Source organism: Magnolia sinica, chromosome 16, assembly GCF_029962835.1.
Source record: "Magnolia sinica isolate HGM2019 chromosome 16, MsV1, whole genome shotgun sequence".
Taxonomy (NCBI): Eukaryota; Viridiplantae; Streptophyta; class Magnoliopsida; order Magnoliales; family Magnoliaceae; genus Magnolia; species Magnolia sinica.
Genome location: NC_080588.1, coordinates 36,497,381 through 36,509,621, shown reverse-complemented (window position 1 = coordinate 36,509,621; position 12,241 = coordinate 36,497,381). Strand labels below are relative to the sequence as shown.

At 37.0% G+C, this 12,241-nt stretch overlaps 1 protein-coding gene across 1 annotated transcript; it reads right to left on the bottom strand.

Moving 5' to 3' along the window:
* Nucleotides 1-257: 257 nt before the first annotated feature.
* Nucleotides 258-8,744, bottom strand: LOC131228663 (eukaryotic translation initiation factor 5A-2). The gene is made up of 5 exons (XM_058224480.1): nucleotides 8,511-8,744; nucleotides 4,497-4,619; nucleotides 4,328-4,384; nucleotides 4,161-4,235; nucleotides 258-793 (listed from the first exon to the last, which is right to left on the bottom strand). The coding sequence occupies exons 1-5, from the start codon at nucleotides 8,631-8,633 to the stop codon at nucleotides 692-694; spliced, it is 480 nt and encodes a 159-aa protein (XP_058080463.1). The 5' UTR covers nucleotides 8,634-8,744; the 3' UTR covers nucleotides 258-691.
* Between the last annotated feature and the right edge of the window lie 3,497 nt (nucleotides 8,745-12,241).

Genomic DNA, 12,241 nt, shown 5'->3' with positions numbered 1-12,241 from the left:
CTAACAAATGGTCAGGTTCGCTAAGAGAGCTTTATATGGATGAGAAGGATGTGGGCAGGCCCAGCAAAAGCACAACTTTGAATAGGTGCTTGCAGCCAGACCAGTTTCAAAATCCAGGCCCAGCCCCACATCAACCATCCTACTCGTCATATAAGGAAAATTTGAGAGCAGTGCGTCAGATACCGAAAACCCAAGGGGCCATCAACTTAAGATTAGCATCTTTGGCAAATTTCAATTACTGGATGCTAATTTTAAAAAATAATAATAATAATAATAACATGGGGTTGGGGTCAATAAGATAATGTATTCCCCTGAACCATATATAGCAAAGCAGGAACAGTTTACCAACAGAAAGCACTCAACAGATTCATGTACAGTGTCTTGCAGGCACGACAAACCCCTCTGCCAACTTGAAACGGGCGGAGGTTAAAGTTTTGAAAGGATCACTGAAAATATAGCTGTAACCACACTGTGATACTAGAAAGGAGTTTATAAGTATGGGCTAAGGCACAGCTCATGACTGGATCAGTTGCCTTCGTTTCCTCAGTTAAAAAGAGTCTTACAAACCCAAATAGAAAACTGCCGCAGTAGGGCATCTATCTTCTCAGTCTGAAACGGTGGAGCCACATAACACCCACACCAAACATTGTTGAATAAATGCAAACCAGTGGGGGGACGTTTAAGGCCAAAGCTACTTGGGGCCGATGTCCTTGAGAGCACATATCTGCTCCTCTCCCATGGCAGACATCACAGTCACAACCAGATCTTTCCCTTCACCAAACCCGTCTTTGATCTGCATTTCCCCAAAAGAGAATTACAGCCAAAAATTTTTGAAGAATAAATGGGCTCAGTAGAGTCCAGAAAGAACCAACAGAAGCAAAACAGAAACATGATCCTAAGCTTAGGAAGAAAAAGAATGATGTAAATTTCACATTTTGCACCAAAAAGAATTTTTTTAGTTGTTGAATGAGTCTGTCCATGCATTACTCTAGACCTGTATGGTTAACGGTTTCTTTGTTGCACCGTTCTCTCATTAGTGCCTGATAAAAATAAACTGGTGAATGTAGATTCACTTTCTGATTATAGTTGGTTTCTATTAACAAAATCGTGAATTCTCCAAAATTTTTTAAAAAATTAAAAATTTAAAAAAAAAAAAAATTTAAAAATTTAAAGTTAAAAAAAAATTAAAAAATTTATTTAAAAATTTATTTAAAAAAAAAAAAAAAAAACAAACAAACAAACAAACAAAACCTACTTTTTTTTTTTTGAGAGCTAACTGAAATTTTATTATGAAGCGCACATAAAAACGCATAAGAATACAACCCAACTCTACAACTCAAGGGAGAGAGAGAGAGAGAGACAAATTTAATTGCGTTTACATAAGAAGCCCAACTCAAAACGCTACCTTTAACTTCCTTAATAACCACTTCCAGCGTAGAACTTCTATTCCAAAAACAACACCTATCAGAGTCTCCCCAAATGGACCAAAAAACTACAAAAATAAGCAATCTCCACACCACTTTCCCAACTTTACCAACCCCTCCATGCCAAGCCCACATCAGATCTGCAATAGAATTCGGCATCACCCACACAAATGGAAAGCATCCAGGAAATGGTCCCACAAATGTGGGCCCAATGCGGGCACTGCTTAATTCAGATAAGTCTAACGACAGGCCCAATGTGGAAATGCAAATGGTTGGGATCAACTAATGATGGCCTTAAGTGGAAATGAGCGTGGTTAAGATTGACTAACAATGGGCACTACATGGTTAAGATCATCTAGCATTGGGCCCCACATGGAAATACACATGCTCATGATCAATTAGTGATGGGCCATGTGATTACAATCATCTGAAAAATGGGACCCAAGCGGAAAACACATGATTAGGGTTGACTAATAATGGACCCACGTGGTTAAATCATTTAAAGATGGAACCATGTGGAAATATACATGGTTAGGATCAACTAATGATCAGCCCACATTGATAAGATCATCTAACAATGGGCCCAACGTGTAAATACACATGGTTATGATCGACTAACAATCAGTCCAAATGGTTAAGCATCTATAGATGGGGCCCAATGTGGAAATCACATGGGCATGACCGATTAGTGATGGGGCTCAGATTGTTAAAATCATCTAATGATGGCAATGTGGAATATTGATGGTTAGATTGACTAAGGATGGGAGCACATGGTTAGTGGTTACAATCATCTAAATGAGGAAAGAGACAATTGCTTGAGATTGGAAGAAGAACAAATATGAAATTTCCTCTCCAGTGAGGAAAAAGTACTTCTTACATTTTAAAACGGAATTTGGAAAGGGCCATCGCCTGGAAATTTTAAGAAATGGAAATTTTGATTTTCCATTAAAATTTTGAAAAAACAAAAACAAAAAAAAAAAAAAAAAAAAAGGAAAATTTATTTCTACAGAAAATTGATTTCCACTTCACAACTTCAATTAATCCAAACAGGCCTTTTAAATTAAATTTCTTGGAAGACAAAAAAGAAAAAAGAAAAGGAGAGAGTGAGAGAGAGAGAGAGAGAGAGAAGAATCCTTTACTGTCATGATAAGTACATACATGTTCTAAACTGTTAATAACAATGATACATATATTACTTTGCTGTGTATATTGATCGGAAATGGATGATTGATGAGTTTTTAAATTTTCTGATTAATTTATATTTTCTGCAGATATTCTCAATTTTTTTAAGATTCAGAAAAAATATTATGATTTACAATATGATTCAACCCTATTACAACTGGTGATGCAATAGCAATTTTGACTACATTATTTTACGCTCCTACAATTCTATAATGTTGTGTTTAAATGGGATTTTCACAATCTGAACTCTGTAACCACCCAGATTCAATAAACTGAAGCCCAATCTGCAATTTCCATAGCCCTGAACTCTGCAGTCTGTAGATTTTATTTTTTTTTCCCTGCAGTTTTCTACAGAATTTTCCCTGCAGTTTCTGCTGCTATTCAGTTTTCTGCAAGCTTTTGTAGATTCTAAACCTAAAATCACCCTCCTAGAAACAACCGCTAGCTAAAATCACAACATCACACTAATTTCCTGAAGATGTACAGCTTTCATCATATATGATGTCATGAGAGTCCAAAATAGCAGACATCCAGTTCATTCACTTTTTCCTGAATCAAGATATATAAAAGAGGCTTCTACTCCCCCACATATGAGAGCTATGCTGACGAGGAGTTGAAATAATGAAAAGATTTTTCTTACAGCATATGCTGCTTGTTCAGTGGCAGGAGGGGGTGGGGCGCATGTGAATACTAGTATTGACTGCTGAACTGTTACGTTACAGCTCAGTCCTGGCACTAATTTATTAAATCTTCAGTTCTCCCTTGTCATTGTTCTTCAAGAGTTTATTGCATCTGAATTTGGCAATTTCAGTTCAGATTCAGTTTCTGCAGACTGCAATTTGGCTGCATGACCCACAATTTTCATGGGCTTGTTTGATTAGGCCCAAGCCCAACATGGGGGCTTAAAGTAAATCCCAAAGCCTGGCCCAACATGAGATGAGCCTTAAAAGTTCATTGGCTTACCAACCCATTAACAGTCTATCACCATTTGTTTGCTCAGTCTTGACTATTGATAACCTCCAGCGAATATCTCTGGTTCTCCCCAACATTTGTTTGCCTTGCATGGTGGACGTGGAGTCGATTGATCATGTGTTCATTCATTGTTCTTTTACCCGTTTGATTTGGGATTCATTCCTGGCCACGGCTCAGATTCCTTGGGTCATGCCTTGATCCGCGGATATCCTCCTCTGGGAGTGGCATGGAGGAGGTGGTGGGAAAGGCGGGAAATAGTTTGGAGGCTCATCATTATGACCTTATTTTGGGCAGTTTGGAAGGAAAGAAACAGGTGCTACATTCGAAATGGCGGGACTTCCGTGGAGAGAGTAATATGTGTTATTAAAGATCTTGTCAAGAGTTGGGCTCCTTATGCTAATGTAGCCAATGCTGAGTCTGTTTCTTCCTTTTTGGGTTGTTAGTGTTTTTGTTTTGCTTTATTCTTTTCCCGACTTGTGGCGGGCTTCTTAATAAAGTTACTATTGCCTTTAAAATAAAAACAGTCTATCACCATACAGCAGGGAAAGTAATTCGCGTCAAAATCAAATTCAATCCACTAACCTGGGCAAGAAGATTGTCATCAGTAGGCAGTTTCAGATCATCCTTGGTATTTCCATTTTCAGTCAACAGACTCACCTGCGGCATATAATATCAATTTCAAATCAAACTCAACAAACAGAATACAACCATATATAGTCATGATAGGACTAGGAGACACTTAAACATACAAATCCATCTTCAGAGATGTCAATCAGCTGGTAGTCGGTACGGTTAACATGGGGAACCTGCAACATAAAACACAATAGACATGATGCCTTGAGAAGAGTACTGGACTTTCCATAAAGCAAGCAGAGGGAATTATCGGTAGAAAAAGTTCACCAGAATAAGAGTGCTTACATCACAGTTATGAGATGAAGGTACAATGTCCTCGAGTTTCTTTCCATTGAATATGTCAATGGCAACAAAGTGGCATTTTGCATGGCCATGCTTGCCAGTCTTGGAAGTTGAAACCTCAACAACCTATTTTAAACAAACACCCCTCAACCTTATAAAGCTTTCCAATGGAGTAAGGACAAATGACAACACTATTTTTCAGTCCCAACTTCTGCCAAAAACAAAACCAAGACCGTGAGGCCTCCACGCGCTATGAAAGACTCACCACTTCCAAGAATTGGTTTTGCAACAACAGAAAACTACTAACAGTAGCATATATAACTAAAACATTTCAAATTCCACCAGAAGACACTCTACAAGAGCATGGACACCAGATCATCAATGAAATGTCATTGATGCCAAATTAAAGTATTCTAATTGAGGTCAGCTGCAGCAGCAAGACCCAGAAAACACACCTATTATATGTATCAAAGACAACAAATACATAATTAGCAACAAAACCATAGTTAGAAATTGTTTAAATTAGAAAATGGTCATTACCACATAATATGGCCATACAATGAATATTGTTGCTATTAACCATTCCAGATCAAATTTTGAATCACAATAAGGCAAAGTGATAGACAAATCAACGAAAACAGTTGAAGCCATTACAGAAGTGTATAAACTCCACCATACTTATATAATAACTCATGCAACTGTTAACACATGGTGCAGTCTGGTGGCTACAATATTATATGCAGAATATTATATAACTTTGACATAAAAATGTATGGCATTTTGGAATGCAGACGCAACATGCCAGACAGGGAACAGCAAGAACTCTACATATTGACATATCCGTGCAGATATATGATGATGTTGAAAAACTTATTTGTATATTACATTTAAGTCCATAAATGCATAAGCTATTTTTAAAAATGTATCCAGATAACTAGAAATGAATTAGAACTATATCAATATTATAGGTACTGCTAAAATACAAGAAAAATGTAAACTAACACGATAGATGTCATGGTATTCAATAAGTGTCTGAAGTCTGAAATTGCCCGAGTTAAAAAATTTGGACCATTACGGGGGAAAAAAAAAAAAACCCTCTACTTTTTATCTATATAAAAACTGGCATTGTGTGGTGTTTTGTACACTTTTCTCTTCTTTTTTTCGTGCCTTATGTTTTCTAGAATGTTTCTAAGGTGATTTTGACTATCTCATGCAATCTTTCCAGATTAAAACATAAAATCTAGCCATTTTGGAAGCACTGAAACTCAGGAGGCTGAATTTGGAAATTAAAAAATAAAAAATAAAAATAAAAATAAAAAAGAGAGAGTAAGAATTCAAATTTTCTTGTTCTTTCTTGCCAGAAAACGTTTAGATTCAACATTTCATCACCAAAAGTATCCAGATCTTGCTAAATTTGTGGTCAATGTGGCATTGTTTTTCTAGTTTTCCTTTCTTTTTTTTCTTTTTTTTTTACATTTTCACTTTTTTACATAATTTTCAGCAAAATTTAAAATTTCCTTTTGGAGTGTGAATTGTTGGAATACATGTATGCTCTTTTGATTTACAGATGCATGCAATAAATGAAACTTTTTCATTTGATTTTCTATTTCTAATAATTTTTTTAAATCAGCTATTTTTGTAATGAGTAGTGTTAGGTTTAATTTTCAAGAAGCCAGAGGCAGTCTTCAGTAATGCAAATATGGATATTATAGAATGGGCTAGTTGTATCAAGTATGTTAAATTTGGCTCTCATGAAGTTGCACTATTTACCAACTGTGTGGGCTGGATTGCTCTATTTACCAGCTATCTCCAACTCGCAATAAAAGAGAGATGGAGACCGCCTTATGAAACTGCTCTAGTATATCCATTTATCATGTATCTTCCATTGCAAATTGGAGACAGTTTAGGAACATCTCATTAATGAAGTAATAGGGTTTATGATTTGGTTTCTTAAGTAGGGGTCGAGAAAAGGCTATAAAGTCATAAGAATGGGATCGAGTGATGAACAACAATATTATGAATTATTTTGATTGAGAAAATTGTTTTTGATCTTGTGTTTCTTGTCAGTACGAACATGGTCTAGCAGCGGTGCTCCTAAACAACTACTGGGAGACAGTCCCTTCGGCTTTTCGTGGGGTGATTCCAAATATCTGTCCAATTTTATTCTTCATTTTGCTGCTATTCTTTTCTTTTGTTTTATTGATTCTTTATTTTCCTTGCTGCAATTTAAGAAGAATGCTGAATTGGAGCATCTTCCTAGGTGGTCTTTGATCTTCAAAATAGGTATATATTCTCATCTATCCTAGTAAATCTGGTTCCATCTTCGATTTATCCTAGCAAATTCAATTAAATATTTGACTGCTCCATCTACTGGGGGATGCAACATGACAATGAGAAGGCCATCAGTGAAGAAAGGAAGGTGGCATTTGATTAGAAGGATACTTAAATATTATGGGATTTGGTTGGAAGGATATGCTGATGGCTTCACTTCCTTTTTGGTCAATTCATTGGTAAGAGATGGAAAAGGATGCGCTTTGCCTTCAAGCGGAAGAGATTGTAGACCACCTTCTTCTGCATTGTTCCTTCTCTTCGGATATATGATGGAGTGTCCTCCATCCCGCTAGGGTTTCGTGGGTTATGCCGAGTTCTATAGATGAGCTGCTCTATGCCTGGCATGCGGATCCTGGGGGAGCTCTAGGCAAAAGGAAATTGAAGATTATTCTCCTTGTTGTCTTCTGGGCCATCTGGGCAGAGCGTAACAACCGTTGCTCTCTTCTGGGATTGGGCCCCGTAATTTTGTTCGTTGAGTTCGCAGCAGCCTCCATGTAGTTTTTGGCTTTCTTTTGTTAATGTTCTTTTTTTATGTGTTTTGTGCTTCTTTCTATTTTCGTGTTGTCCTTGTGTTGTTTGTTTTTTCAATAAAATTTCTCATCTTTCATCAAAAAAAAAAAAAAAAGAAGTAAAAGGATAGGATTAACTGGAAATCACGAGTGTTTAGCAGAAGGACGCAGAAGGACCGGAGCTCCCTTCCTGCCACCCTCGTCGTGGCAGTTGTTATTGTCGCTGCCAGTTGATGTGGTTGTTGTTGCAGCTTATTTGACAATTTATGTAGCGGTGGCTCTAGCATGACCAGTTGATGTGGCAGATAAGGTCAGAATGCCAGCTTGTCTGTCGATTGAAAAAGCCTCTGAGAAGAAATGCAGCAAGCAAGAAACAGGTGCCACTCCTTCAAATGCTTATATAGTCAAAGGCCAACGCATGTTTTATTAATAAGCTTTTCAGGGCTATCCAGCTGAAAAACGTATGAGCGCTCAACTCTTTAGCTGAGACTTGAGTACTATTAATATCCCGATATAACGATTTTTTTTAAGGATTGAATTGAGGATGATATAGTGCTAGTAATAAGAAAAGATGAAAAAAAAAAAATGTCAACTCAACAAAAATAAAAAATTTCAACAGAAAACAGTCCGTGAAGGGAACTCAATTTCAAACAACAAACCCTAAAACCCAGTAAATCGCAGCCTCACACCCGAGAAACTCATCTATCAAACACCGTACGAAAAAGAGTGCAAATGATCTAAAACAAACCCTAAAGGTTTTCGAACAATGGATGTGTGTTCCATGCACGCATCCACATACAGATTGGTTTACACACACATCGGACAGGAGATGCAACGGCCCATAGCAAAATCCAAGAGATTGGAACCATCCACACACAAACAATGGACACGAGATGTCACGGCAAGTCAAAAAAAATCCGGCGGAATGAAACGATCCAATCGGTGACCTGCAACAGATGGTGAGAGAGAATGTTGCAACCGTCAGACTTGCACAGGTCCGTCGATCTGCCATGCGATTTAGGAGAAGTGGTCCATCGATGCTAGGGTTCATACAAAGACACATGTTCAATCCGATGAATATTTGGAGATAATCGTTCCTAAAAAATTATAATAATAAAGAAGAAGAAGAAGAAGAAGAAATCACAGGAGAGAGAAAGAGGGAAGGAAGAAGGGAAACCTTGCAAGGTCTTCCTTTGATTACAATATAACCGTTCTTTCGGATGGTTCCAGCTTGCTGCGGATAGGTTTTCGAAGCTCCTGCATCTGCCTTCGATTCAAAGTGATGTTCTTCATCAGACATATTTTCTTCTTTTTTCTTTTCTTTTTTATTCCAGAAGACAGAGAGGCGGAGAGATAAAGAGAGGACTTTTTTGAGATATGATAAGGGAATTTGTTTCTCCTTCTCTACTTTCATACACGAAAGCAAGCTAAGGCTCGAGCGGATTAGATGTTACCCCGATAACACGTTTGCGGGTATTGCCCTGACCGTGGGGTCCACATTGATGTATGTGTTGTATATCCCCACCGTCCATCAGTTTTTTCAACTCATTTTAGAGAATGGTTCCGAAAATGAAGCAGATCCATTCTTGTCGATACGTTAGGATTGAATACCCACCGTTAAAAACTTGTCGATGGTGACAAAAGTTTTGAATTAAGCTAATATTTGTGTCGTCTAGGTCTTTGTGACCTTCTGTACGATGACAAACCCAAGGAAGTTTTAAACGGTCAGCGTCCAGCGACCACTATTTCTTATGTCGTGGAGATTTGGTAATACTTTCTTTTTTTTTTTTTTTTATCCTGACAAATCATTTAAATGAGCTAGAAAACCTTATGATGGCCTCCTCGATATACAACACATGCATAAGGTAGCCCCACCGTCAGGGCGACACCCACCAATGTGTCACCTGGGTAACACGCAATCCCTTTCCATGTTACCCATCAGTTTCAAATTCAGTCAGATGACTTGTCTAACTATCTCAGAATCTAGTGTGCGGCTCAATGCAAATTGAGCAACTAAGACCCCAAGCATCAAGATTGGGCAGATGCATTGCTACGAGAATGTATGACCGAGATTGAATAGGATTAAGGTGGTGTTCATCCAATTAAGATGGGTTGCACCTTTGCTTCCATGTAAAACGACTTTTCAATACATATTAAAATAAAAAGTAAATATTTATGGTAGGCTGTGAAGAACAAATACGGAGCAAAGGAGAACTTACTTAATATTTAAATTGAGTCTAGCATATAAACATAAACTCGAATTACAACTAAAGTTAATAACTGCTGATTATACTAAGGAATGTAAATACTGATAATGTTAAGGAGCATAAAGTAATTAAAAGATTAATTTGATTTGATTTGATTGGCATGAGCCTCCTTCTACTGAATTCATTTGTTATTTATAGCCTTAAATTAACCATGTGAATGCTTCCTATGTTTTAACGGCTACAATAATTGTTTCAGCATTACTGACCTTATAGAGCCCTCATAAGTTTGCCACATGTCTTGGTAACTGCTTCAGGCTTCATTATTTACTCAACCATGTTTCACTCGGCCACTCTTACTTTGTGAATGATGTGATACCGCTCAATAGATGATAGCTGTATTACCGCAAAATCCTCTTCAAGTATTTCTCAGATCTCGAATATACTACGCAACTCTCGTAAAATTACATGTGCCCCCTTCTAATTAGCTCCCGGTGAGTGAGAAATATTATATATTTTTCTCTTATTGTGCATTAATTTTATAAGTATAAATGTGTTTAATTAATTTATTTATTTATGTTTTGCTATGCGAGATGATTTGGAGAGCTAAGATGAAAAGAACGATTAAAAAGAAGATTTAATGCTCAAAGAATGAACAAGTAAAATTTTGAAGATTTTAAAGTGATTAATAAAGATTTCAAGTGCTAAAAATCCAAGAAAAGTGCTAAAGATCCAAGAAAATTAAGTGCAAAAGACAGAGAAAAGACCGACAGAATCACAAAGTACATCAACAGAAATAACAGACTGTTCGATCCCACCTGAGGTTGGTTCAGTCCCACCGACTGTGCACATAACAATCCAACGACAAATTGTGATTTTTAGACTTAATTCGTCTCGACACATAGGTGCGACCGAAACTATGTTTAGTGTTACTGAATAAGAGTTCGGTGCGAGCTGAGGGAGATAAAGAATTCAACTACAACTAAGAAAGTAATTCGGTATAACCAAAGTGATCTTTGATGCGCCCAAAGACTACAGTCAGTGCAACCGAAGCATAACATAAGTGCATAAATTTGAAGTCGGTTTCAAGTCGATGCGAGTTTTTTCTATATAAAGGGATAAATTTAACCTTACAAAATATGAATTAAGGTAGAAGAGATGGAGTAAGGAGTTGCGGAGTTTTTACGGAATCCTCCTTCTTCTTTAATCATTCAGTTCTTCTTCGGTTTTTATGTTTTTCTTTGAAGTTTACTTCAATTATGTATATGGGGCTAAGGCGAAGCTTGTAGTTGTTTTTAATGTCTTAGTTTACTTTGTTTCAAGTAATTGGTTTAATTGTTGAACAATTAATTGGTGTCGGTTTGAATGAAGATTTATTTTTATTTTACTTCGATCCATTCATTGTCGACTCTGGGCACTTGTATGCTTAGGAAATCTAAGAGTAATTACTTATCTATTTTACATGATATTGATATGTAAAATCTATTTATTTATCATATACTAAGGGCACAATAGATGCTTTGAATTCCCTGTGATCAATATTTTGATGTTTTACGTGGGAACCAATTCAATTGAAGCTATGTTTGCATATGAATGGTAATTTAACCGCTCTATTATCCGGTTGGATAAGATAGGACTTCGATTTTAGTTGAGTTATATGATTGAATTAAGTTAATTAAACATTAAGGATGGGTATAAGTGGATCATTGACGCTCTAGTGCTTTATCTTTATTAATTTATTTTTTTTCAATTACATCATTGTTTGTTAAATCAAAATCCTTGAGTTAGTTTTAGTTTTGGTTCTAAGGTGTTTAAGAAATCACACAAATCAATCTCACCGAGTTATTACTACATCGCCTCTCTGCACTTGGGGTTTGTCTTAATCAACTCTTGTAGCAACAGACAGAAATAGGGTAAAGCATTGCCCCCCACGTCGCTTCACCTTTGGGTAAAATGTGAAAGCGACATGTGACCCATCATAAATGCAGTCATCCTTTATGCCACGTGGCGACGCCTCATTTACCATGCCAAGACAATTTTAAATGACGGTCAGGTTTTCTTTTTTCTTTTTAATAGAGATCTACTCCCGTGGCGATGCATGTATAAGCGGCATACCATACGAGATCATGATTACACCCTAATTAATGCACCCAATTCCAACTGATATAAACCATATTTCAATACGTTCCCAATTTCTCACACTCTCTTCCCTATTTCCTTTTCTTCAAAAACCTAACTTTCTCATTCCTGTGATGGCTGCTTCCACATCCTCTGTGTCCCCTACTTTCCACCAAAATGATCTAATTTATACATTAGACGGCCTTTCCAAAAAGTTCACCAATGAGATCTTCTTCAAATTGCCACTAGAAGATTACTATTGCCTCGGACCAGCTTTCTTTGCCGAAATCAACACTGATAAGATCCATCCATTGGATCATTTCTTTCCAAATTGTCCTGGCGAGAACATGTTAATCCAACCTCAATCGATTCCAGATCCTTCCAATGCTCTAAAAACCTTACGATCCTGGTTGAAACCCTTACTAGGATGGTGTGATTGATTTGATCACATCGCTGCACAATATGAAGCTTATTGGAGAGAGATTAACATCTATAAATGCATCAAAGTATCATTGTTTGATTATGCACCAAATCCCATCTTCTCACTATAGCATCAACATTTTGGAATTCGTCCACCAATATATTC

Excerpts from the sequence above, each read along its gene's own strand:
- LOC131228663 (XM_058224480.1), bottom strand. The coding sequence starts at position 8,633 with ATGTCTGATGAAGAACATCACTTTGAATCGAAGGCAGATGCAGGAGCT. Across the intron at positions 4,620-8,510 it reads TCAAAGGAAGACCTTGCAAG|GTTGTTGAGGTTTCAACTTC; the intron begins GTTTCCCTTCTT and ends TGTTTAAAATAG. Across the intron at positions 4,236-4,327 it reads ACATCTCTGAAGATGGATTT|GTGAGTCTGTTGACTGAAAA; the intron begins GTATGTTTAAGT and ends TATATGCCGCAG.